This window comes from Apteryx rowi, unplaced genomic scaffold, assembly GCF_003343035.1.
Source record: "Apteryx rowi isolate R43461 unplaced genomic scaffold, aptRow1 scaffold_63, whole genome shotgun sequence".
Classification (NCBI taxonomy): Eukaryota; Metazoa; Chordata; class Aves; order Apterygiformes; family Apterygidae; genus Apteryx; species Apteryx rowi.
The window spans coordinates 1,531,894-1,554,923 of record NW_020450905.1 but is presented as its reverse complement, the minus strand read 5'-3'; the positions used below and the strand labels follow the sequence as shown (position 1 = coordinate 1,554,923).

The following is a 23,030-nucleotide window of genomic DNA, read 5'->3' as shown; positions in this document are numbered from 1 at the left end:
TGAACAAAGCTGGTAAACCTGCAGGCAGCAACCTTTAACCTTATTCTAGGAGGGTATCCAAGTACCATGGATGGTGAAAAATCAAACTGAACATATCTTATAAAACACATTCTACTGTGTAAAATTTGCTGAAATTGCCATTTGAGATTGTTTTTGTAAACTTCAAACCAGAGGTTATTTTAATTCAAGATGTACCTAACCTCCAGTGTCTGGGGGTGGAGGGGATGTATTTCAACACAGGACAAGGCAAAAAAGCAGATTCATTGCTTTTATTAGGGCTTCAGCCAGGTTTCACTCTGCACACCCAGAGCTGGGGGGTTTAGAGGAGGTCATGCGCTGGTAGATGCTACAAAACCTTGTGCATGGAGAGCAATTAAGGTCTGTTCCAGTTCCACCTCCTCCCGTTGCTTCCTTTACCCACCTATTTAGAGTTAACTATTTGGCTACCAGTTTCTGGTTCTTATTTCTATTTTCATGTCAGACACCACATGGTAACATGTTTGCCAATTATATACTTAAGAACACTTTTATATTTAGTGACAGCCTAGCAGACAGAGAAATGAACTAAGAAAGGAATGTGAAAAAGACAGATGTGATATTAGGACTTTGGGAAGGATGAAATACACACTAAAACACATGCCATTTTTGTCTTTAGAGTAAAAATACATCAAAGCGTATTCACATGGTAAATAAACAGCAAGCGCTATAAGCACTAATGGCAAGGAAAAAGCAGAGACAATGTTCTAAATTAAATCTTATCTATGTCCATTTATAAATAAAAACTGGTTGCAGATGCCCAAGAAGAAGCCATGATATATATGAGCCTGGTGCACCAATTCTCTCTACGCATACAGTAGAAATCTTATCCTATGTTTACATCACGTAAATGTTCTTTGCCAGTTATCCAAGGTTTTATTATATGTCACAACAGACTTAACAAGTAGCAGACAGGTACGAGGCAAGACAGTCCGGACAGCTCAGTTTCTTAAAAAAAAAAAAAAAGTTTCTGTCGAGGTGTTAAGCTGCACAGACACTGAAGCGCAATAGCAGGACAAGAATAGGATTGATTAGAAGCTATGATATGTTCACGAATCATGCTGGGAACCTCGGGTTGGCACAATGCATCTTCAATGCAAATCAATACAGACGATGTGACGATGGCCCTTGAGAAAGGCAGCGCAATCAAACCACCACGCTGAAAGGCAGAAGCGGCCCAGCGGCAGGCCGCACAGCTTCCTTGTATTTCCAGCAGCAACAGGAGCGAGGAATTCATTTGATAATTATGGCTGTTCAGATGATCTTTCCTGTTAAGTAGGCTGTGAAATTCAGGAAGATATTCTGGGTTTTGCCCTATAATGGCACAATTACTCACTGGCTGAGCACAGTGGCACCGTTGTGGGGAGCGGCTAGCAGAGATCAGCCTCACAAGCTGCAGATGATGTGTAATTTGAACAGAAGTCGTAAAGTTTCCCCCATCTCACCTAGGCAGCTTCAAAAACCACCAGCAAAAACTCGAAGTTTTGCAGCAGCTTTTTTAAAGGGAGGCGTTACAAAATAAAGCCACACATACACATCCAAAACCCCTGAATACTACTTTCAGATGCTCGTCTGTGATCGCGTGGGCCCTGTTCGCTACAGAACTGAAATTATATAGGCGTGCAGTCATGTTTACAACATGAAGTCCTTTGTTTCTGGGTACAGTGTCTGGAGTTATACTTCTTTCTATGAAAGATCTTCTACAATCTTACTAAAGAACCAGGGGAATATCTCCAAAACATACGGTCCTAATCTATTGTCTTTGAAATAAAACAAGGGAGGGAAAAGCAGTGATGTTCAGTAAATATTTGCAAAGGAAAAACACCTTACATTGAAAAGTAAAATCAGTAAACTTCTAAAATGTAGCCTACCTTCCACATTAATTCAAGACCTTGAACAAAGTGTAGATTTTAAAAATAAGTTGAATCGATTTCCCCTATCCCCTGTTCTCTGTAAACTTTTATGTAATTGAACTTGCAGGATCTTGAAATTAAAACAACACACTGCTCCTGTAATTTAAACACAGTTCTGTTTCAGAACATTGATTTTTAAAGATATTTGACATTTTAAGTGACAAATTATATACAGGCACACTGTTGGCAGCAACCTAAGTTCCTGTATATCAAATGCACCTGCAGATGAAAAGGCTTGGATCAGCCTTTGCAAAAGATGAGTGTAGTGACTACCTAACCCATCTTTTTGCTCCCCTGCTTGAGTAAGTGTGATGGGGAGAGGGGTGCAGGAGCATCCCTGAGATCATTTCAGACACATCAGATGTGCATGGTTCAAATGAACCACTTGTGCCCAGGCCCTTCAATAATAAGGAGCTGTGTGAAGGGCAGCAGAAGTGAGCAGGAAGCTTTCCAGGACTCCACCGTGTGTCCTCTTTGCACGCCCACGCATTTTCGCTGGGCAAAATGCACACAGGGAAAGCAAAGCTATATATAGCCCCAGGGGTAAAACTCATTCCCATGTGTTCTTTGAGAGTAATAGCTACACTTTTGCTTGGAGGTGTCACTTTGGTCTTTCCTACATATTTCACACCAGCTTCAATCTGGTGAAGCATCTGAAGACATTGGTTGATGATCAGTTAGATGCTCAAATTGGAAGGAAATAGCTTTGCTACTATAAAGTGCATTTCTTCTTAGGCAGGTACTTATTTGGGGGAGGAGAAAAAAAAGCAACAGACAACCAAGAAATCACAAATTAACATAGAGTGCTTAAAATACAAGTGGATAAATCATCCTTGGAGCTTATTTGACCATACAGTTTTGAATGTTTCGTTAAATGTATTAAATACCTGCAATGTTATAAAAATGTCCTAAACGCTATTACTTCTGCACATAAAGTTAGGAGTGTAAATCTTTAATTGGCCATATAAATCTAAGTGCTTTAATCTTCCAAGATGTTAAGACTCGTGCTTCCGTTAACTTTGCAAATTTAGATTTCTAACCCACACTAAAAGAAAAAAACCTTCATGCTTCTAGTGTTTTCATCAAGTATACCTTAGTATGGGATGATATTCCCCTCTCCAAGCAACAATTATGTAAGTAAAGTTAGCATGTATGTATTTATTTACATTACACACACTTACAAAGCACAGCTAAAATCATCTTTATCCAGAATATAATTCAGTTGTATTTTACAGTCTTACAGTTTAATAATTAACATCTCAACTTTTTTCTTTTTTAATTACTGATGTGTTAATTACATACACATCCTACCACACAAAAGAATGGGAACTTTAACTATGCTGGCTTTTTTGTTTAGTGTGTAGTACACCACACTATTTCTGAAGAACCCTAGCAGGTTGCAAATGAAAATTTAAAACTGAAAGGGAGACTAACATTTCTAGGGGTTTTAAAGCAGCTTTACTGAATTTTCTGCAGATAGTTTAGTCTTGTTGGAAGAACGAAAATGAAATGAAGCAGTCTAGCAAAAAATAGAAAGAAAAAAGTGCATGCATATATGTGTGTGAAGAATGCTATCTAGCCCACAGGAAGATAAAACCAGCTAACAGCAAGGAGGGTACATCACAAAGAATAACTCAGGCCAACAGAAAAAGCAATTCGATATTCCACGGAGATAGAGATCTCAGTCTAACAAGTCTGCTATTGCTCAAACATCAGGGAAAAAAACTTCAACAGTAAACATTAAGTAGTACCACGTGGTAGAAATAATGAATCAGAAACACACTAGAAAGGACCATAATAAGTGATATCCAATCATGAGTAGAGACCACAGCGTGGCATCTCTTGGAACTGTGTTCTGCCAACCAACTGAACATAAAATAAAAYGGTCTCTTCCTCATAAATCTGCTGGTGGGACTCATGGTACCTCTAATGAACTGTTCCATCAACGCTTAAAATCAAAAATAAATGGCAAGTGACCCTCTTCTAATTCCCAGCCCAAGTCACATGGCTCATTACACACTTATATTACAGTGATAAAAGTCATAAAAGTGACTCATTTGGCAGAACAAGAAGAAAATACAACTTGAAAGCTTCCCTTAATATATCTATAAGCATGTTAGAGGGGGGCAAAAAGGAGGAAAAACTGATGGCACAAAAGTATTAAGAGTCAAGAAGGTAAGGGCCAAAGCTCTGGAGGTTAAGATGAGAAAAGACACCAAGAAGAATAGCTGTTAAGCTATTAATCGCAGAAGTTAAACCCTGGACACAATTGCCTATGACTGTCCCAAACATAATGCACTCATTATCACTATAAATACGACCATGAAGGCAAAGCACAGGGTAAGTAGTCCTCCAATTAAATATCAGCACTTGGGAAGAGAGGAGGGTGAGGGTGACTCTCCATTCAAAGAAAGGCGAACAGAAAGAACGAGAGTCTGAGCAGCGAGAGGCCGACACCACATGCTGCTGTCCACGAGCAACCAGGAGCCTGGCACAGAGCCGCTGCAAGCAATCCCTCCAGCACCTTTGTCACCCATGGAGAGAGGGATCTCCAGGAGATCTCCGATCTCCAGCTGGGAAAATCCTCAAGGCTTCAGAAAGACAGAAGCCTTTGGAGTCAAAAGTTCATCTCACTTTTGCCTGTTTGGGATTTCCAAATATACTGTATTTCAGGCCAGGCAATCTGTTGTCGCACAGGCARCTGTGTGGGCTGTGGCTTTACAGAAGAGCTACAGGCCATCAGTCTGTGTGTACATGCACCCATATGAATGTATGCATGTGTGTGTGCATACATACTAATCAGCACCTGTTTTATGAGCTTAAGATGAAATAGTGCTCTGACAAAAATCTTTCCCGTTTATCCCAGGTCTCCTTTAGTGCTCTGTGCTTTAAAAGAGAGGTACAATTTAAAGGCATTTTAACAACTTCTATGTGAATAAGAAACACAAACAATAAATTATTCTCAAAGTTAGAAGCAGGCAACGCATCGATAACTTAGTTCATTAGTTGAATTACAGAGGGAAGTCTGAGAGCAGTGGCAATAAAAATATTTTCTTTTCTAATTAGTTTTTCAACATATTAGAAAGCCAGCAGTAAAAGCTGGATACTGATTTTCTAACTCTGCAACACTAGTAAAGGGGAGCAAAGGAGTTACCTGTATCATCAGTTTTTGGCATTTCATGCTGACTGCGCATACTTGGAACACTCGGACGACAAAACAAAATAAAAGAAACAGCATGGAAATGGGGCACAGGGGAAGCAGCCAAATTTGTTCCTTTCTCACACTTTGCCAAAAATAGTGTTTATTCCTCAGAACTTTTCTATTCTCGCATTAATAGGGGCACAGAATATGAACATGCTTGCTGTTTTATCAGCCAGTGACATCAGAAACAAAAAATAAAGAGGACTAAAGAAGTCTTCCCCATCACGTTATTAACGGGCTTCTCCCTACCGTTCTCATCTCCTATGTACTTGCCCCATACTCTGGGCTCGAATTTATACCATTTCTCAGTCTAAAACTGACCTTCAAGCAGAGTTTGCCCAGACTAATCAAATCCCATATATGTGCTATATAGAGAAAGGCACCAGCCAGCCAGGTTTGTATTTCCAAGTAAAGACCTTGGCCTTTCTACTAATACTGGAATAGCCAGCAGAGAATATCACCTGGTGATGAATCTGTCCCCTTCAAAAATACAGTAGGGGATGGGACATATCCCCCAACACGGACTTGAAACAACAGCTACACATGAAAGAACGCAGGGAGCTGTGTGGCAGCCCCGAGGCACTTCAGAAGGCTGTGTACAGAGGTTGCTGCATCAACTATATTGCATTTTTAAAACTTGTCATGATTCCTCTTTTTCTGCCATGTTGAAAAAGATATGATTGTTTTCCCTTTCAGCAAAGACACAGAAGAAAAATTAATAACCATCTTTCTACCCGGTTCTTGAATTGTTTTTGCTCCTTCTAATTTCCTGCCAAAGTGTATAGTCAGTTTGCAAGGTGACATTTTTAGGAGCTCCTTACAAATTGATTGGCTAAACTGCTGTGAAGCTGAGAGAATTTGTCTGAAGAATGACCTCCTTTCATTATAGAGCCAGATCTGGTGATACTGCTATGCGCAGGAAAAAGCCTGCCCCGGTCGCCCCACAGAAGCGCAGCAAGGCCGGGTGCTGGCGTGGGTCGCAAGCACGACACAATGGACTGCGTAATCTGCAGAGCTCCTGATAACCCTCCCATGACAAGTCGGGTCACCAGGCTTTTCACCGAATGCAAGATGGGACGGAAAGAGCAAAAAGCAAACTTTTCTTAGAAGACATCCTGCAGAGTGAAAAAGAGTTACGTATAGGGTAATAGCGACTTCAGGCATTAGACATGCAAATCCCTTCTCTCCCTGAGCATCGGCACGCTCCATCACTATTCACCTCCCATTCAGCCTCTTTGCCTTGCGGCTCTCTTGGTGTGCCTTAGACTTTCTAACATCAACATGTCTACTTCTCCGTCCTTCTAGGCTGAAGCACATCAGGACAGGGACACCTGTGCAATCTGTGTTTTGTACAGAACGAGTCACTGCTCTGCAAAAAGCCAACTAACACTGATAAATAACTTTGCAAAGCTACCTACAAAGACAATTTATGCTTTAATATTTCTAAGCACAAAGCAATATGCCTGTGCCTATGATTTCACAAGAACAGGCTCAGCACTTTTTAAGCAATTCTGGACATTAATCAAATTTTTGTTTTCTGTTACTCCTCTGACTTGAAAACACAAGGACAAAGGACAAGACATAAATTAGTTAATTTTTTCCCATTCTTCCCTTCATAAATATTTCCRTAACACAGGCCTCCTCAGATATACAGCAGAACATAACTTTGATCAAAAATGATCCCTTTGTGAGTAGCAAACTATATATACAAAACCCATGGCATTTCTAAATTATAGTCTCTCCTGCAGTATAAATTCGCAGACATTCTGAACAAATAATGCTATTATTGAAGAATTTGCTTAACTATTTGGAAGCGAAGCACAGAATTCATTGAAGATTAACTACAGTTCTTGATAGGCAGATTATAACCACACAGAGTGGAATTGAATCGTGACACAAAAATTGAAGCTCATGTTTTTGTGATGTGCTCCACAAAATCTTTCATAATTGCAGATAGTTAGGGAATCATAGTTTAAGGCTGCATGGGTGACTTCTCAGTGCTCCTATGAAACCAGACAGCAGGACCGGTTGAGGGATAACTCGGGGAGTGTGCCATTGACAGACTGAATCCCAGTAATATTTCGGTAGCAGCTAGCTCCCTTTGCATATCACTGGTCAGCCGGCTCTTCACTGTCAGCTGCTTAGTGCAAGAAATCTTACCAGAGCACCAAAGCTGAAGTCATACGAACCTACAGAAAGCATGCAAGAATTGATCTGTATTTCACAGAGTTTTGAGGAGGAATAGTATTGGTAGGCTCTCAAACTAGATTGCCAAATTAGCCAGCTAGTCTCTCTAGATCCCTTTCATAGCTTTGAACTGCCTTTAGGGCAGTGCCTCCCTTCTACATGTTTTAGAGGGAGATCACTAACATAAGCACCCAACCTAGCTGTCCAAAATTGATTAGTCTTAATAAAGTAGTGACAAGGACATCATTGGAGCAAGCAAGTAAAATGTCATTAACTTTTTCAATGCTCATGAGACACAGAGGAGATTTTTTCTTAATCTAGAGGGGTATCTTTTAAAATTTTTGTATATATTTATGAAAATGGATATATTATCAGGATGTTTGTATAAGGTTGAATCATGTTAAAGTAAATAAATATTTCTTTATGCATATTTCCATATATTGTAGATCAAACCAGTGAACTGATTCACAACTGAATTCACAACTGAACTGGCCCACAAGCTGAAATAAATAGTACACCAATCACAAGTTCATGGATACTTATTAATCCACAATATTCCACTCGCTATGATTTCCTAGCAAATAGCGCTTGCACCAAAGAAAAATCTTTTTTACTCTTGGGTTAAGGTTTATGGAAGAGAGGAGACCAGTTCATAATTCTCACCAAGAGAGGGCAGTGAAATATCTCAGTTTATTAGAAAAGCYCACACAAGAGCCATATACCTTTGTAGCAAATACAAGAACAAATAATCTCTATGGACATTTAATTTTAAATTCTCTGGAGCATTCAACTGATGCCATACTATTTTTAGCTACCTCCCCCCTCCCCCCCCCAATTATTTATAAACGTATACCTATTTTGTTTAAGGGCCCACAACTAGAAAAAATAGAAAGAAATTATGGACAAAACTATGAATCCCTGTGAAATAAGATTTCTTCTCTACATCATATAGGTTTTCAAGACAGAATATTGAGAATCGCCTGCCTTCTACCAGCAGGTTTATAGCAATGTAAACTAGCGTTTTCTTTTCAGTTTTACCTGACTTCTCCAGAATATGGAGACTTTGCCTCCTGGCTCTGTTCAGCGCTTTCTCTTCTTTCAAAGCCAAAAATGGCAACTTACAGCCTGCATTCGTTCCCAGTTCTTAATGATTTTGTTGAATGGAAGCAGCTGTGCTAGGCTGTTCAGGATGACTGATTTTTCTGAAGAAGTCAGCATAACCAATTTTTTGCCTGAGGTTATCTCCTAACTTTTAGGTGGTGAAACTTAAATTGTCCTCCTCCAAAATCTTTCATCTGGGCATCTGTGGTAACTCTGTATCTTGTGGTCTCTGAAGGRCTGCAATGTCTCCAAGTCAATGGTCTCCTGCCCATCTGAGTCTATTGCTATCCCCGTGGTTCAAAAAATATGGCTGCCAAGAGCCATTTGATCAAACATTCCCCTTTTTCTCTTTTCCGGACCCCAAAAAAGATTACCGTTTTGCCAAGGTAAGACAATAATCAACAACTAACTGTATAACCTGTCAATAGATAGATGTAACCCACAGGGAAATATTTTGCCTTGTACAGGAAGATTTAGGAGCTATTTTGGGTTTCATCTTCAATAGGATTGAAGAGAGATTACACTGATGAAACAACTTGGCTCTTTTGGCACATTTTTATATTTGTATTTGCTGTGCCACATTTCAAAAGATTTGGTAAAAGTGAAAAGAAGAAAAAGGGAGAAAAAAATACACTTTATTTTATCAATGGTCTTTTAAGGTTTAGAGCCTTAAGTCTTTTTTTTTTTTTAATGAGTTAGACCAGACACTGATATACAGACATTCCTTCTCTTCATAAGGTGAGTAGAAAGAGTAACAAGATTCAAAACAAAATGATGAGAAAAATCTTTCTTTGAGTGCATCATAATAGTCTGTGTTTTCTTTATTGATAGTTTCATTTTCTCCTGCAGAAATTATTTGCTACAAATGATGCTACAAAACTCTTGGAAAACAGCTTAATATAGCTTAGAAGGAATATACAACTGAACCAAAGAGATGACTATTTCTAAGAGGGTTTGGAGGGACTGATCTCTAATAATGTGGGGTATGACGCCACATACTGAACGCTGGTATGACGATGCATGCTAAACAAATAAGGATGTGGTACACTATCATAAAATGGAGAGCAGAATACTTATTAATATAAATTTCTTATCATATTTGTCCTCTTCCACAAAAGAATTATAAAAGCAGCACAAAGACCTTTGCTATGAAATCAGCTAATGTGAAATTCACTTCCCTTTGGACTGAACAGAAAAGCTCCAATATGCTGGGATGCTAAAACCATTTGTATTCAGTGCATCAATCCCTGTTTAATGCAATCTGTTGGAGRCCTACAGTCACAAAGTGACATGAAGATTGTATTCTCATGTGGGAAGAGATCCATCACTTAGTCGGTCTTTTCATGTTTGCTTTCCTGCAGACATAGTAAGTGGCAAAACCAAAAGCAAGTAGGGTGTAAGGTCTTCAACAGCAAAGTTAGTAGCAAGAGATGACAATAATCTCCTCACAGTATTTAGAGTGTAACAAGACCCAGGGCCAAATAGAAAAATCAATTTGACTATCCAGAATCAGGCGTATCAAGAGACTCACTATAATTTGCTATAGATCAGACTAGCTGTGCATTATTCTAGTCTTTGAAACATATATCAAAAGGTAATTTGTGACCAGATAGGTTTCCAAATTTTGGGGAAATATAGTTTTCCTTAGTCTACGCTAACCAAAAAGTCTGTAATTGAAAATCTTTCTGCAAGAGCAAGACAAGGTGACTATCAAAGTACTGTAGATTGAGCTTTTGAGTAAAATATTTGCCTTTATCATTACCATTTTAGAACAAAATCCACCTCATCTGCTCCTTCTTCTACATCAGACTGCCGCAGAGGTAAGTGTGATATGAACACATCAAAACATGCATCCATACGGCACTTGAACTGAAGCATCTTTGTAATTCAAAGCTTGGACTATCCCTTCTGCAATATTTTCTGCACAGATTTTTCCACTGTGTGAATGAACCTTTCACATATTTTATGCCACACCCTACACACTTGCAGCAAAGTGAGAAAATTCTCAGAAGTTACTCCTCGCTAACGCAACATTACAGAGCTTACATCCTAGCTGCATAGCAGATTGCAAGATAAAGCAAGCTCAAAGAGTCTGCAACTTCAGAAGCAAAACATGCACTTGGAGAAAAACTCAATGAGGCAGCCAGAAACATATACACTTAGCAGCAGGCCTGGGTGCAAGGTAAGGTAGTTGCTGCAGCACAAAGATGAAAATGAAGACAACTCTTAATGAAGAAAGGAATGATACATGGAAAGAGAATTAATAAAACTGTTTAATTGCTGTGGCAAGAGTTGGGACTGATATTCCCTTTTAGAATTTAATAAATATTTTAACAAAAGTGCATCAAATGCGACAGCTCCACTTTGTGATGTGTGGTTTATTTGTGGATATATGCTACATAACTACATCCTAAATAAAATATTTTCTTACTCTGTATGCTTGTATGTTAAATATTTGTCTCAAGTATATAACACACAGCTTAAAACGCCCTGACTAATAAAACCTCAAACTTGCACATTCCATGGGGAAATCACAGATTTTATTAGCAGTTAATAAATAGAGTAATAAAACACTTGAAACCCTAACTGATGCAAAGCACCAAAATAAAGGATTTAAAATACAATTCCATTATTTTTAAAAACAATCAAGTTCTAACGTAAAGTCAATAGGGGTGTATGCAAGCTACACATTGCATGAACATGTTCATATAAAACACTGATGCTCATTATTAATGTACTCCATTAGAAAGCATACTTCAAATCAGATTTTTATGGGCTATCATATAAACACCTTAGTTAATATAAAAGTGTATTTTTCCAAAAAAAAAACAAAACAAAACCTACCACTTATCCAGACTAGTATATTTTGTGAATATAGTTATTCATATGGTTACCTATGCCACATAAGCATAACATAGCTCTGTGCTTCAAAATCTAGCCAACATAGCCAAAGTACAAACACCTGTTTCCTTGCAAACCAACTTGTATAATCAAGTCACTCATCCAGCATTTCAGACTAATAGGTTTATAACTAGAGAAGACACAGCAACAGCCTGGTGAAGCATGGATTAGGAAATGCAGTGAAGATGAGACTAGATCTGAGCTCCAAGGAATACAATGAAGACGCAAAGATGAGATAGAAGAAATGCAAACAGCCAAGTAACAAGCAGGTAAACAAACTGAAAGGAAATAAAACTGACAAAGATTTTTATATATAAAAAGGTAGCATGATTGTCACAAAAGAGCAGGGGGTGGGAGTGACAGAAAACAGGGAACATCTCCCACAGCATCCAGACACACATTGCTGAATTCCTGAAATCATAATATTCTCTCCCACATCTACTTCTAGCCTGAAGGGTTTCAAACTCTCATTAGTGTTTACAATTTCTTGAAAAGCCTTATTTTTCAGAAAGAGAAGTTATATCATGTTATGTTCATTCCGCTTACTGAAATGAAAATGTGAAGTATTTGAGGCTTAATACATATTGCTCTTTTTCTATTACTTCTGCTGTGCAATTTTAGGCAGGGATACACCATGACCATGTCCTTCTGGTGAACTTGGGAGCCTTTAGCAGTTTTGTGGATTCCTATCCACATTAAATCTATTTTGTATTCCTGTCCACTCTAAATCTAGTCTTGAGGCTGCAGAGACTGCGGGTGATAGATTTGCTTTCAGTGAAGATCCACAGGAAGGCCCTATGTTTTCATTCAGTTGAATTAACTGTTTCATCTTACGAATTGACTAGCTCCTCTAGATCCCACAGCCTTTGGGACGAGGGACTAACGTGTGGTTCTGCATTCTCCCTGCTTTGGTAGAAAGCAACACCAAATACTTTATGGCCACAGAGGTGAAGGTCATTGGGCTTATCAAGTTTGCTTGACCACACTGCAGGAAATAACTACTTACTACCATCAACAAAATATCATCCAGCATCATGTTCAATTCAAATAGTCTTTCCACACAAAAACTCCTTGATTTTATCTGTGCCGTACACAAATATTCAATGTCTAATAATATATGCCTTTGTATTTTTCTATAAATAGGCTAGCTGTGAAAGAAGTCACCTGTCCACTTTTAGTTTTATGCTCTAAAACTGGCAAAGTTTTGATCAATATGAGCCATTCAGGCCTTTCAGACACACAATAGAGGCTCACCCAACATTCATCAGCCTCTTGGATAACACAAGCTTCAAGCAGAAGCCCCTCCTAAAACATGCAAGTTAGCAACAGCTTATTTTCGGGAGAAGCCACAGTCCTGTCCTGGCAGGACACTTCAGGTCATCTAATCATGTCAACCTTGGCCCACTGTTCTTGAAGGAAAAAGCAGTTTATCAAATCATGTGAAATCTGTGCAGACCCAGTTCCGCATATTATGGCCTAAGATCTATTACAGCCCTTATGCATATCAGCCTTCCCAAGGCAAATTATCTGTGCACTGAGCTCTTACTTCAGCGAACTGAAAAACAACCTTCACCACCCTCAAAAAGCTAAAGCTAAATGACCCATTTCCTACTATTGTCTCTGCATCCCTCCTGTTAAGAAAGCAGCTCAATATTTTATTATCCTTCTCTCCTATCTACACAGTTTTCCAATTACTATTAATTTTTGACTAGAATACCCAGTTCACACCCAAATTCGGATAGAAAGATTTAACTGACTGAAAGTCAAGTTATCTTCCTCTTCATGTTATACATCAGTCAAAACACCTCCTCTTTGGATTAATGGAGAGCAAAATGCACTTATTACTTCTTCTTACTACTGAAAAATGTATGTTTGTTTCAGTTGCAAGTATTCATGAATTTAACTCCTTTTCATCAGACAGTTTTGGTCAAAAACAAGCCAATTCCAAAAAGCAAATGACAGAAAATTTTGAAAACTTTCATTCTGAAATGTACCCATATTTAATTAGGAACCAGTCCCCCTCCCCTGCCATGAAACTTTTAAGGTTAAATTAAATATTTTATTCTATTAATTTCAAGGATCATGAACATCATCCTTGAAGCAGCACCCACTAAGTGCTCCCTCAAAGGTGAAGAGAAGTCCCTGGATGGGAGTTCCAAAATCGCATAGCAACATTACTGCCCGAGATGCCAATGAGGCATTAAGTTCATTCTTAAATCATCCGCACAATTCCGTCTGGCATTATTTAAAATGTCAGTTTCCAGGCACTTCAAAGTTCCCAAGCACTTCAGATCTCTGAAGTGAGTTACAAAGCTAATGTACTCAGCTGAAGTGTGTGAGGATAAAAATGCACCAGAAATTGCCAGACAGTTCTGCAGATTCACGTTCACCGTAAGGCTTTCTCAGCTACTCACACAGAAGAGAGTCATATAACCGAAGCAAAGATGTTTCAGAAGTYGCCCAGCTGATCATATTGAAAACTCTAAAGGGTTACTAATAGCAAATGTGGAGTTTGGAGCAACACACTCGGCAGAATCCCTAGGACTGGTCAGCCGGTGGCCAACTGTAACCCACGTTAAGAAAAGAGAAGGAACCCCAAAATGAACGAAAAATCTCTAATGGACATGAGTCGAGTTTCATACACTACATTAATGTGACCAACATGCCAGTCCAAGTTCTCTTTCCCACTGTAGTTATTACAAACAAACAAAAATCTACTTATTCAAATTTTGGTAGGAAAAAAAGTGGCTGAAAATAAATGAATTAAGATCTGTATCTTTCTGTGCTCTCAGGCCCATTGTGAAGCACAAAATAACCATACGGAAACCTCTGTGGTTAGGCTTTTGCCTGACAGCAACAATGGAGTATAGAGGTACTCACACAGTTCCTAGATCTCACATTTTTTATTTGATCGATCTTTCTAAGTTTCCACAGTTACAACAAGATATTAAAGAAAAATAAAACCACAAGTTTGAAATGGGAAAATATTTTTTCCTGTTCTTTGCTATCAAGACAACTGTATTTTCCACAGGAGAGGGGTAAAATATAACCTCTTATCCAGATGAATAAAAAATAAAGAACTATATGATTTAAGGCATATAAAAAAGAAGCGTCTCTTTTTTAATGAAACCAGTCAGTCAAAATAGGCAGTTCCCAATCCACTGAAATCAGTTTTCAGTAAGAAAATTTATATCAGTTCTGACAAGAATAGAAATTCTGAGCAAAGGAGAGACGGACTCATCCCTGCCAAAACTGCCAAGAGAAATATAACACAATGCTAAGGCCCCATGAGGAATTTCTGTTTGACATCAGTGCTCCTCCCCAGGGTCCCATTGCACTCCCCTTTCCTGCTACTCCACGTTTTTCCTTTTTTCCCCACTGTTCCCAATGCAGGAGCAAAACCCTATTCATTTCAGAGTGCAGCAATAATAGGTAGGCTTGCAAGATTTGTCTGGCCTCAAATCCCAGGCGCCGTGTCAGCCCACGCCTCCAACCCTACAAATGCACTGATAGAAGCCATCAGCCTTCACACTGAGAACTGGATAAACCTGTATCTCAGTTGTTTGAGTCGATCTTTAAACCAGACACTTAACCTTAATATTCTGGACTGGAAAACCTACTTGCCTCATAGTTTGATAGCCTAAAACCACCCTTTCTCTTTTACAACAGGTTCTACTACATGCTAGTTCCCGCGAGTGCTGGAGTTTACGTGGTTTATCAGGCTTCCACTTAGGAGAAATTGGTGGGATAGGATGTTGCTATCGTACTAACTTTGCCTTGGCTCTGTGGCACTCATTTGGAATTTGAGTTTGTGCTCCAATTTTGCCCATAAACCTGATCCTGGCTCTCAGGTACTTCATATGTATGCCCCACTCCTTCAGTGAATAATTCATAGGGAACAGGTTGCTCATTACATCTCCTGTAGTAATAGTTCTGCTCTGCATAAATAAATAATCACTAGAAGAAGGACTTGAACCTGGGTCTCCCATATTCCTGTGGCTGCATGCCCCAGGCTGCAGAACCAGTCTCCGTCTTCTTTACTTCTCACTTGGTATGAAATACTCATGTGTCCAGAGAAACGGCCTGGGGTCAGGGCAGACACCCAGGCTACCCAGGACTGAGATTTAGACCTTTTTCCCATCTGATTGAGGGAGGCCAAAACCTGGCAAATTCACCAGATGGCAGGCTATTGATTATCCAGAGTCAATCTCTGCCTCTCTTTTTGGAGCCTCTCATTTTAAAGGAACATGCTTTATTCAAGAGCAAAAGAGGGAAGTTTTTTGAACTTTTACAGTTCAAGAATACAGTTCTCCCTTGTTTTACTCTTCAAAAGTCTAGTATGTACAATTACGGTAAAGGCATTTTTCCACTTTCCTTTAGACTCAAATCTGCATTTAACTTGACTTTAAAACTAAATAGAAGTGCATTTTCAAGTAAATTACTGTTTTCTACTAACACTAGTTTCATTGTGATAACATGCAAATTCTCAACAATCCCTTGTCAAATTAAATTTCACTGAAATTTCACAAAAGATTTGCAGAAGCCAGTATAATGTAAAGCATTGGTCACGGTATCTTCATGTATTGCCTAGGGCTGAATTACAGGAAGAAAATGATACTCTTCAGCAGGTTTACAGCAGATTTAAGTACTGTGCTAAAATGGAACATCAGGCCTCAGTTGACCAAGGTACTGAATCACATTTTTACCTTTAGTACTAAATAGTTCATTTCATTTCTAGCAGGCTGCTTGCGTATTTAAAGTTGCTTTAAAGAGAATAACATGTTAGTCGTGAGCTAAGTTTATCTTTTCTATCAACACCAGAGGCAAAGCTTTCAGACACAGCAACATTTCTTTTCAACTCACTAAAAAAATACACCATCAATAATGTCTCTGTAAATTGCAAGTATATCTTTCAGTCACATCATAAATTGCATGTCAGCCTTTAGAAATAGCTGAAGCAGATCACAGCTTACAGTACTAAGTACTGTTTTTTTTTAATTCACATGACAGTGCTCTACCTTTGATGATGATCACAAAAGGAAYAGGTGAACCTATCATTTACCTCAAGAAGCTAACCATGAAGCTACCCAAGTAGAAAATGCTTTGCCCACTCTTGGTTACTAAATAGTGTTAGTTAATTGGTGTCAGCAGAGCTGTCTAACTTCTCTTTTTACCTAACAAAGCAGAAGGGAATAAGAAATTAAAAGATGCAACAGAACGATTTTTAGCTTGATAAGAAGCTAAATTCCCCAAGAGGGAATCCAAATATACAAGTGTAACATATGTCAGCTCTTGATGCATAAGAAAAACTGAAATACCTGATAACAAAACCAATGCTGCTACTGTAATCAACAATTATTCGCAGATAAAGTGGAAGGAGTAGCAATTATTTTACTAGAATGAAAACAATAAAGTGCAGTACAATTTCCTCATCTCTGAACAAATATAACAGTGATAAAATATCCCAAGTAACCCTTAATCTGCAACATAAAAGCCTACACGTGTTGACTCCACAGAGAAAGTCCTGCCATTAGCACTAGCAGAAGGAAAGAACAACCACAGGTTTGCCAGGCAGCGTGGTTAAAAGACCTTCTTTACTCACATTCACATGAAATGCTTGGAGCTAGGGATACTGGATTAAATATTATATGTTATAATGTTATGTTCATATATTTTATATTTTCATATATTATTATACTACATAATATAAAATATATACTATTCCCTTCTTAAGGTCATTAAAAGAAAAGCAATTCGGAAAGCACCATTAAATGACCAAGTCCTAAAATCCTACGGGACAAACCTCAAGGGCTTGAAACACCCTGAGGGACTCAACTTGTTGCTGGTTTTGCCCAGCTCCATAACTCCCCCTGACGGCTCCGCAGCCCACCCAGCAGATCTGTGTACCCATGGCCAACCTCCCTGCAGGCCCCAGCTCGATGCTTGCTCCGAGGCACCCCTAGGCGACCTGCCCACGAAGGAGGCCCCAACATGGGCACCGCGATGCAGAGCGAGGCAGTTGAGAGCCCGGCATCTCATCTCTTTTCCCCACAGGAAGTAAATGACAGAAACCAGTGAGCGAAGAGAAGGGACAAGCGCGGGAGGTGGGTGTATGGTAACACTGATATATGGACAGAAGAAAATGCATCATGTTCTCGAAACGCAGTAAGCAAATCAGTGGTGGCAGCAGGAAGAAAGTCTTCCACAACTCAAAGCTGTAACTCCAAACCTCTGAGGGCAAATTCATTCTGAATTACAAAGGACTCTGGAAGAAACATGAAAAATCACCCTATTTCTGCGGAGCTCTTTTCTCTACCACTAAGACATAAAACAGTACTCCTCTGAGCAATCAAGTCCCCTTTGTTTGTTTGTTTGTTCGATGGTTATTCAGAGGAATGGTAGCTTTTATTTCAACAGTATAGCTAAAAGTATCTCACTGAAATTTAAATGTCAAAGAGTACGTACTCAAATGTCAAATACCAACAGACAAATGCCAACAGAGAAATGTCAGAAATACTCCCTTGCCTCCCCCTGAATATATCTATAACTGCACAAAGCCAGGCCACAACATGATATGTAAAAGCCAGTTTTTCTGCAGTTCCTTTGGGACAGCAACACCACCAAGTGTCAATAAACTCACAGTATCTGGCAACGATCAGGCTGTATGACTCCAAGTACCAGACTCTGACAACCTACTTGGCTTAAGCCACTTGTTGCCTGCAAGGTGCTGGAGGGCAGTACTGTCAGGACCTAAAACTTCTGGAGAAAAATAGCACAAAGACAAAATTTGTATTTCAGGCGATCCYGCTACTCAGTTTGCTAACTCCACGCTAGATGGAGGCCCATTGACACAACGCACTTCCACACAAATACTCTGACTACTGTTTAGCTGCCACAGGAGCCCATGAAAGTTGCAGGGGAGCCTTGCAAGCAGTTCTCGGTAGGTACACGGCTTTATTTGGCCAGTTAAAACAGAGAAACACACACAGAATGCTCCTTCATTTTTTTCTGATTGTTTCCTTTTCAAAATCCTAGCAATATCAACCTGTGAATATAGATGAACTTTTCAGAAGTAACTGAACGACTCAGGAACCGAAACAGTAGTGATTTTAAACAGGATTTGGACTCTTGAGAAATTGAGTGCTTTTTAAAATTTTATTTGCTTTAATTAAAATCAATTGATGATTCCTTGTGGGAAAAAAAAGTCTTTACACACTTGACTTGGTGTGAACTTTTCCTCCCAATGACTTCAATGGGTCTTTTGTCATGATTTCACCCTTCATTATCCCCTACAAAAGTACTTGGAAACATGTTAATTAAAGGTGATGCATTTGTTTAGAAATTTCAGTCTGCTAATTGCAGCTGCTTCCACTAGAGTTGAGAAATAAAAATAGTTAGGTAGTTCCTGGTACTCAGGACCACTAAATGCATGAAAATTTGAAGTGCACTTTAATTAGAGTGTTGCTAACAAAAATATATCTGACTTCTGTAATTATTGTGATTTGCTTCCAACACTAGTGGCTCATAAACTATAAATTAAAACTTAATCAAAGTTAAAATATGTGAACTTTATTCAAAAGAGTAAAACCAACACCTGGCATTTTCACCTGAAAAAAATATTTTTTCCTCTCTAAGTGTTTTAGATCCCTGAATTGTATTTTAACTGTATCTGTGACTTTCAGTATAAATACCATATTTTTCTTAAATCCATTTACTGTTCACTTTACTTATAAAAAATAAAATACTTAATTGGAATTATTTTGASTTTCTAGGGTTTTCTCTGAATTACCAAATGCTGGTTAGAAAAAATTCTTGGAGTAGATTAAATCTGTTCCACTCTGGAAAGTTTCTTCTTTTTAACCACATTCAGTGCATCACATAAAAGTCTAGGGATAGACACTTAGAGTGTGGCCTTCAAAAGGAAAAYTTTCTTATACTCTCTACATACTATTTTAAATGTTCATCTCACCAAACAGTTTAAAAAAAGTAAGCAAACAGACAAAAAATGTATTTTCTGTATATTACTCTTTTTTAAAACTTGGTTTTCTTCTAAGTAAGGTCTTGTGGCAATGGATTTCATGATCTAATTGCATTCTGTGCAAAACTATTTTCTTTGGACAATTTCAAATTTATTTTCTTTCAAAGTCAGTGAACATCTCTGTCGTTCTACTACGATACCACCTGTCTGTGGTATTTCATTGCTTTGTACACCTTCTGCATGCCCACACCCACACTCATTAGTCTCTTCTTTAAACTATACYACAGTTTAAATTTTCACTATAAATTTAAAGTACACTATAAGAAAAGAGAGAGAAAAGCTGGGTAATCTTTCTATATTTCTGTTAATTTCCTAGACCTTTCTGCCGGTCTCTTCTCTTTCTCTTCCATCGTTTTGTAATATGGGGAGAACAGAATTGAATGCTGCACTTAGGCATTCACCCAGACAGGTCTGCAGTCAAAGAACAGCCAAAGCCTATCAATTAAATTAAATGAAGACATACACATTTGTCTTAGGAAAGAGTAGTTAGTTGCTCTAAAAAATAAACAAACACATAGCACGAAAAATAAATCAAGTCCAAATATGTTGAAACAGACTCAATTTATAGGTGAGGGAATAAAGACTCAGCCAGCACTGCGGTCACCTAAAGGCTTTGCAATGCACACGWCCAAATATCAACAAGACCCAGCCCTGTTCAGCTTCTGAAGCATCTGGCAAGATCTCYGCTCGAGGCGATACAGCTATAGGCACTTGTGTACATTCAGTTATTGACAACAGATGAAAAAATAGAGCTCAAAACAGCAGGAACGGAATAACAGTTCTCCTGATGGAAAGCAGGGAAAAATCTTCAGGAGTTTAGAGACACTTTTACCTTCTTATTTAATCTCTCTCTTCTTTCGGAGCACTTATCTGTTACCACAGAAGGTATGCAGCCAAACGACATACTTCATCATATAGTGACAAAGACACATGGAACCAGTTTACATATATTAAAATAACTTTATCATCTGTTTTGAGACAATCTCTTCAGRTTCCTCACCTATGAGAAACAGTGTGATCTGATATACCAAATGAAGAAACTTCAGTATTATCTTACAGGAGATCTGTCTTTGCATTGTTGGATGAGAGTTGCTCCTGAAAAAGTCTATTAGTCTTTTATTTTTCTAAAAGGTACTTTGTGATTTTTCCTACTTTTACCATCTCAGAAAGTAAGTTGTCAACATTAAGTTAAGGATATACATCGCAAATAGAGATCTGCTTCCACCATTCTTCACACAGAACTTACCTTTATTTTTACAGAGTATGTAGCAAAACCCAAATGTCAAGACAAGGTACAAGATACTTATCTTGGAGATGGATGCATTTCCTCAAATAATCTAAATCCAAGTATTTAGACTGTGTCTGGCAGCTGAGGACCTAACATCACACCTGTTATGTAGAAACTCGTTTCTACTAAAGCATCCCATACTTACTCCCTGAAAGCAAGAGATGACAGCAATTTTGTCTACTTGATTTTGCAATAATTTTCTCTTTCTGCAGCTATGAATTCTGCACCTAACTATTGGAGCATCTCATTGTGACCACAAGCATCAAGTGTAAATCTGGGTGCTCTAAATGTGTTTTAATGTAAAATTTGTTATTTTGGAAATATAGTCACAGTCATTGCAAAAGAACAGCCTTCACTGGTCTCTTGGACAGTCTACCAGCAGGTTAATAAATTGTGTGTTACGAACAACACCTTGATCAACACCAGCTTCTGCAAAGTCTCTTTGCAATGAAAAAAATGGACGGGTATCTAGAAGTTCAAGACTTTTCTCCCCTTTCKTCACTATTCTCAACCATACAACGTGCATTATCATCTGCTATTAAATAGTATTTTATTAGCACCGAATAAAAGAAAGTTTTTTAAAAAAATCAGTAAAAAAGTGTCTCTTGTTTAAATACATGTAGCCTCACCTTGCGGATGCCTCTGCCAAGATCTTCTCCATAATTGGTCCCCAGAATTTCAAAGTGAACATTGGGATTCCCCCCATTTTCCGCAAATTCGAGTTCTCCAGTCAAGCCATTCACTCCACCCTAAGTGGAAAAAAAGAAAATGGATTGAAAATGCAGAAGTAGACAACTATAACATATTTTTTAAACCAAGGTATTTGCATACTATGCAGAATACATACATAACTACCAGAATTAGGACTGTTTTCCAGGGATTGCATTTACCTAAAAATTCAGAACCCCAAATTTTCCCTGGATTAAAGTTTTTCACTGATTAATCACACAAATTCAACAACGCTAAGCAGATGTAAAACAAGCAACAGTCTTTCTTTTGGCATTTTTGCCCTCTGACTTTTGTCCTTTGTCCTATCAGCGCGTATCTATATGCATGAAACTCTAGCCCCATTGAAAAAACAGCTTTGCAACTAATTTCAGAGGAACTAAAAATAAGGACAAATGTATAAAAGAAATTACACAACCATTAGTTCATTTCTTCAACAMGTGATCAGCAGAAATGATTAGGAGTTTGCCTAGCTGAATAGAGAGATTTGTTCATTTTCCTCCACAAGTCTTCTAGTACTAARAATTCACAAGATATGCAACAGTGTAGCAGTTTTCAAGCTTACTTTTACTTTTTTAATTTTAGGTGGAGGCRGTGAAAATAGCAAGGAGGAAAGAGTGAATATTCACTATAAGGAATCAGAGCTGAAAAGGCTACACATGACACAGCAATATTCTAAGTATATTCTAGGGTTAATTCAACATGACACACAATTCATCTTTGTACAGGAACTGTGATGACTTGGAACTGTAAAAATCAACAAAGCCAAATGAAATGTTTACAGTGAAAACCTTAAGCCTTAGAAAAATCACTCAGTTTTTCAGATTCAGGAAAAAACAGACTTTTAATCCACTTCATTTGAAAAACTTGAAAAATATTTTAAATACGCACAAGAAAATTTCTGTCTCTGGTGTAAAACCATAATAAATGCCTAGTTGTGCTTCAAAACATAAGATGAGAGTTTTGCAGTTCTGATTGCTTTTTCAGCTACAGTTTGACTATTTGAACTGAAAAACTGGAAGATAAATTCTTGCCATATGAAGTGCCTAACTAAGTGCATGATTCTTGCTGAATCATGTTTTAAAAAGCTATATTCTCACATCTTCTGTTTTGAGAAAAACTGTATAAAATACAAAATTTGCATTGCTAGTGCAGATTAGTGTGAACTAAAAAAAGTGTTATCCTTTTATAAAACATTAATATGATTATAATAAAAAAAGGAAATTGCTCAGAGATGCACTTTAAAAACTTATTAGGGACTAGTATTGTTAAGGAAACATTTTCTACATAAATATTTTTGATATGCCATTTTCAATTAAAAACAGGAAAATACTTTGCATATATATGTATATATTTTTTTAACCTCTTGTATTATCTTTATTTTTCAGATGAGGCACTAGAATAAAAAAGAAAAAAGCAATCTGCTGAGTAACGGTATGTCTACAAGGTCTTTTGCAGAAAGACTCCAGGTCATTCCACCCGCAGCATGAGCCAGCCAGCCAATTTTAATACATGTCACTACGGCTGGCATAACATTAAGGTTACTTATTAGCCTGAGCACAACTCTGTAAAAATCACACCCTCATGGCTTTTAGATTGGAGCTGGCACAACCTCCAGTCGGTTCAGAGGGCAGACAG

General features: G+C 38.2%; 1 protein-coding gene across 1 annotated transcript in view; it reads right to left on the bottom strand.

The window, feature by feature from the left end:
• GRID2 (glutamate ionotropic receptor delta type subunit 2) overlaps nt 1-23,030 on the bottom strand; it is a 714,293-nt gene that overhangs the window by 188,088 nt on the left and 503,175 nt on the right. Inside the window, exon 8 of the mRNA XM_026084197.1 lies at nt 21,296-21,415. Within this exon, the coding sequence (XP_025939982.1) occupies nt 21,296-21,415 (120 nt within the window). The remainder of the gene's footprint in view (nt 1-21,295; nt 21,416-23,030) is intronic.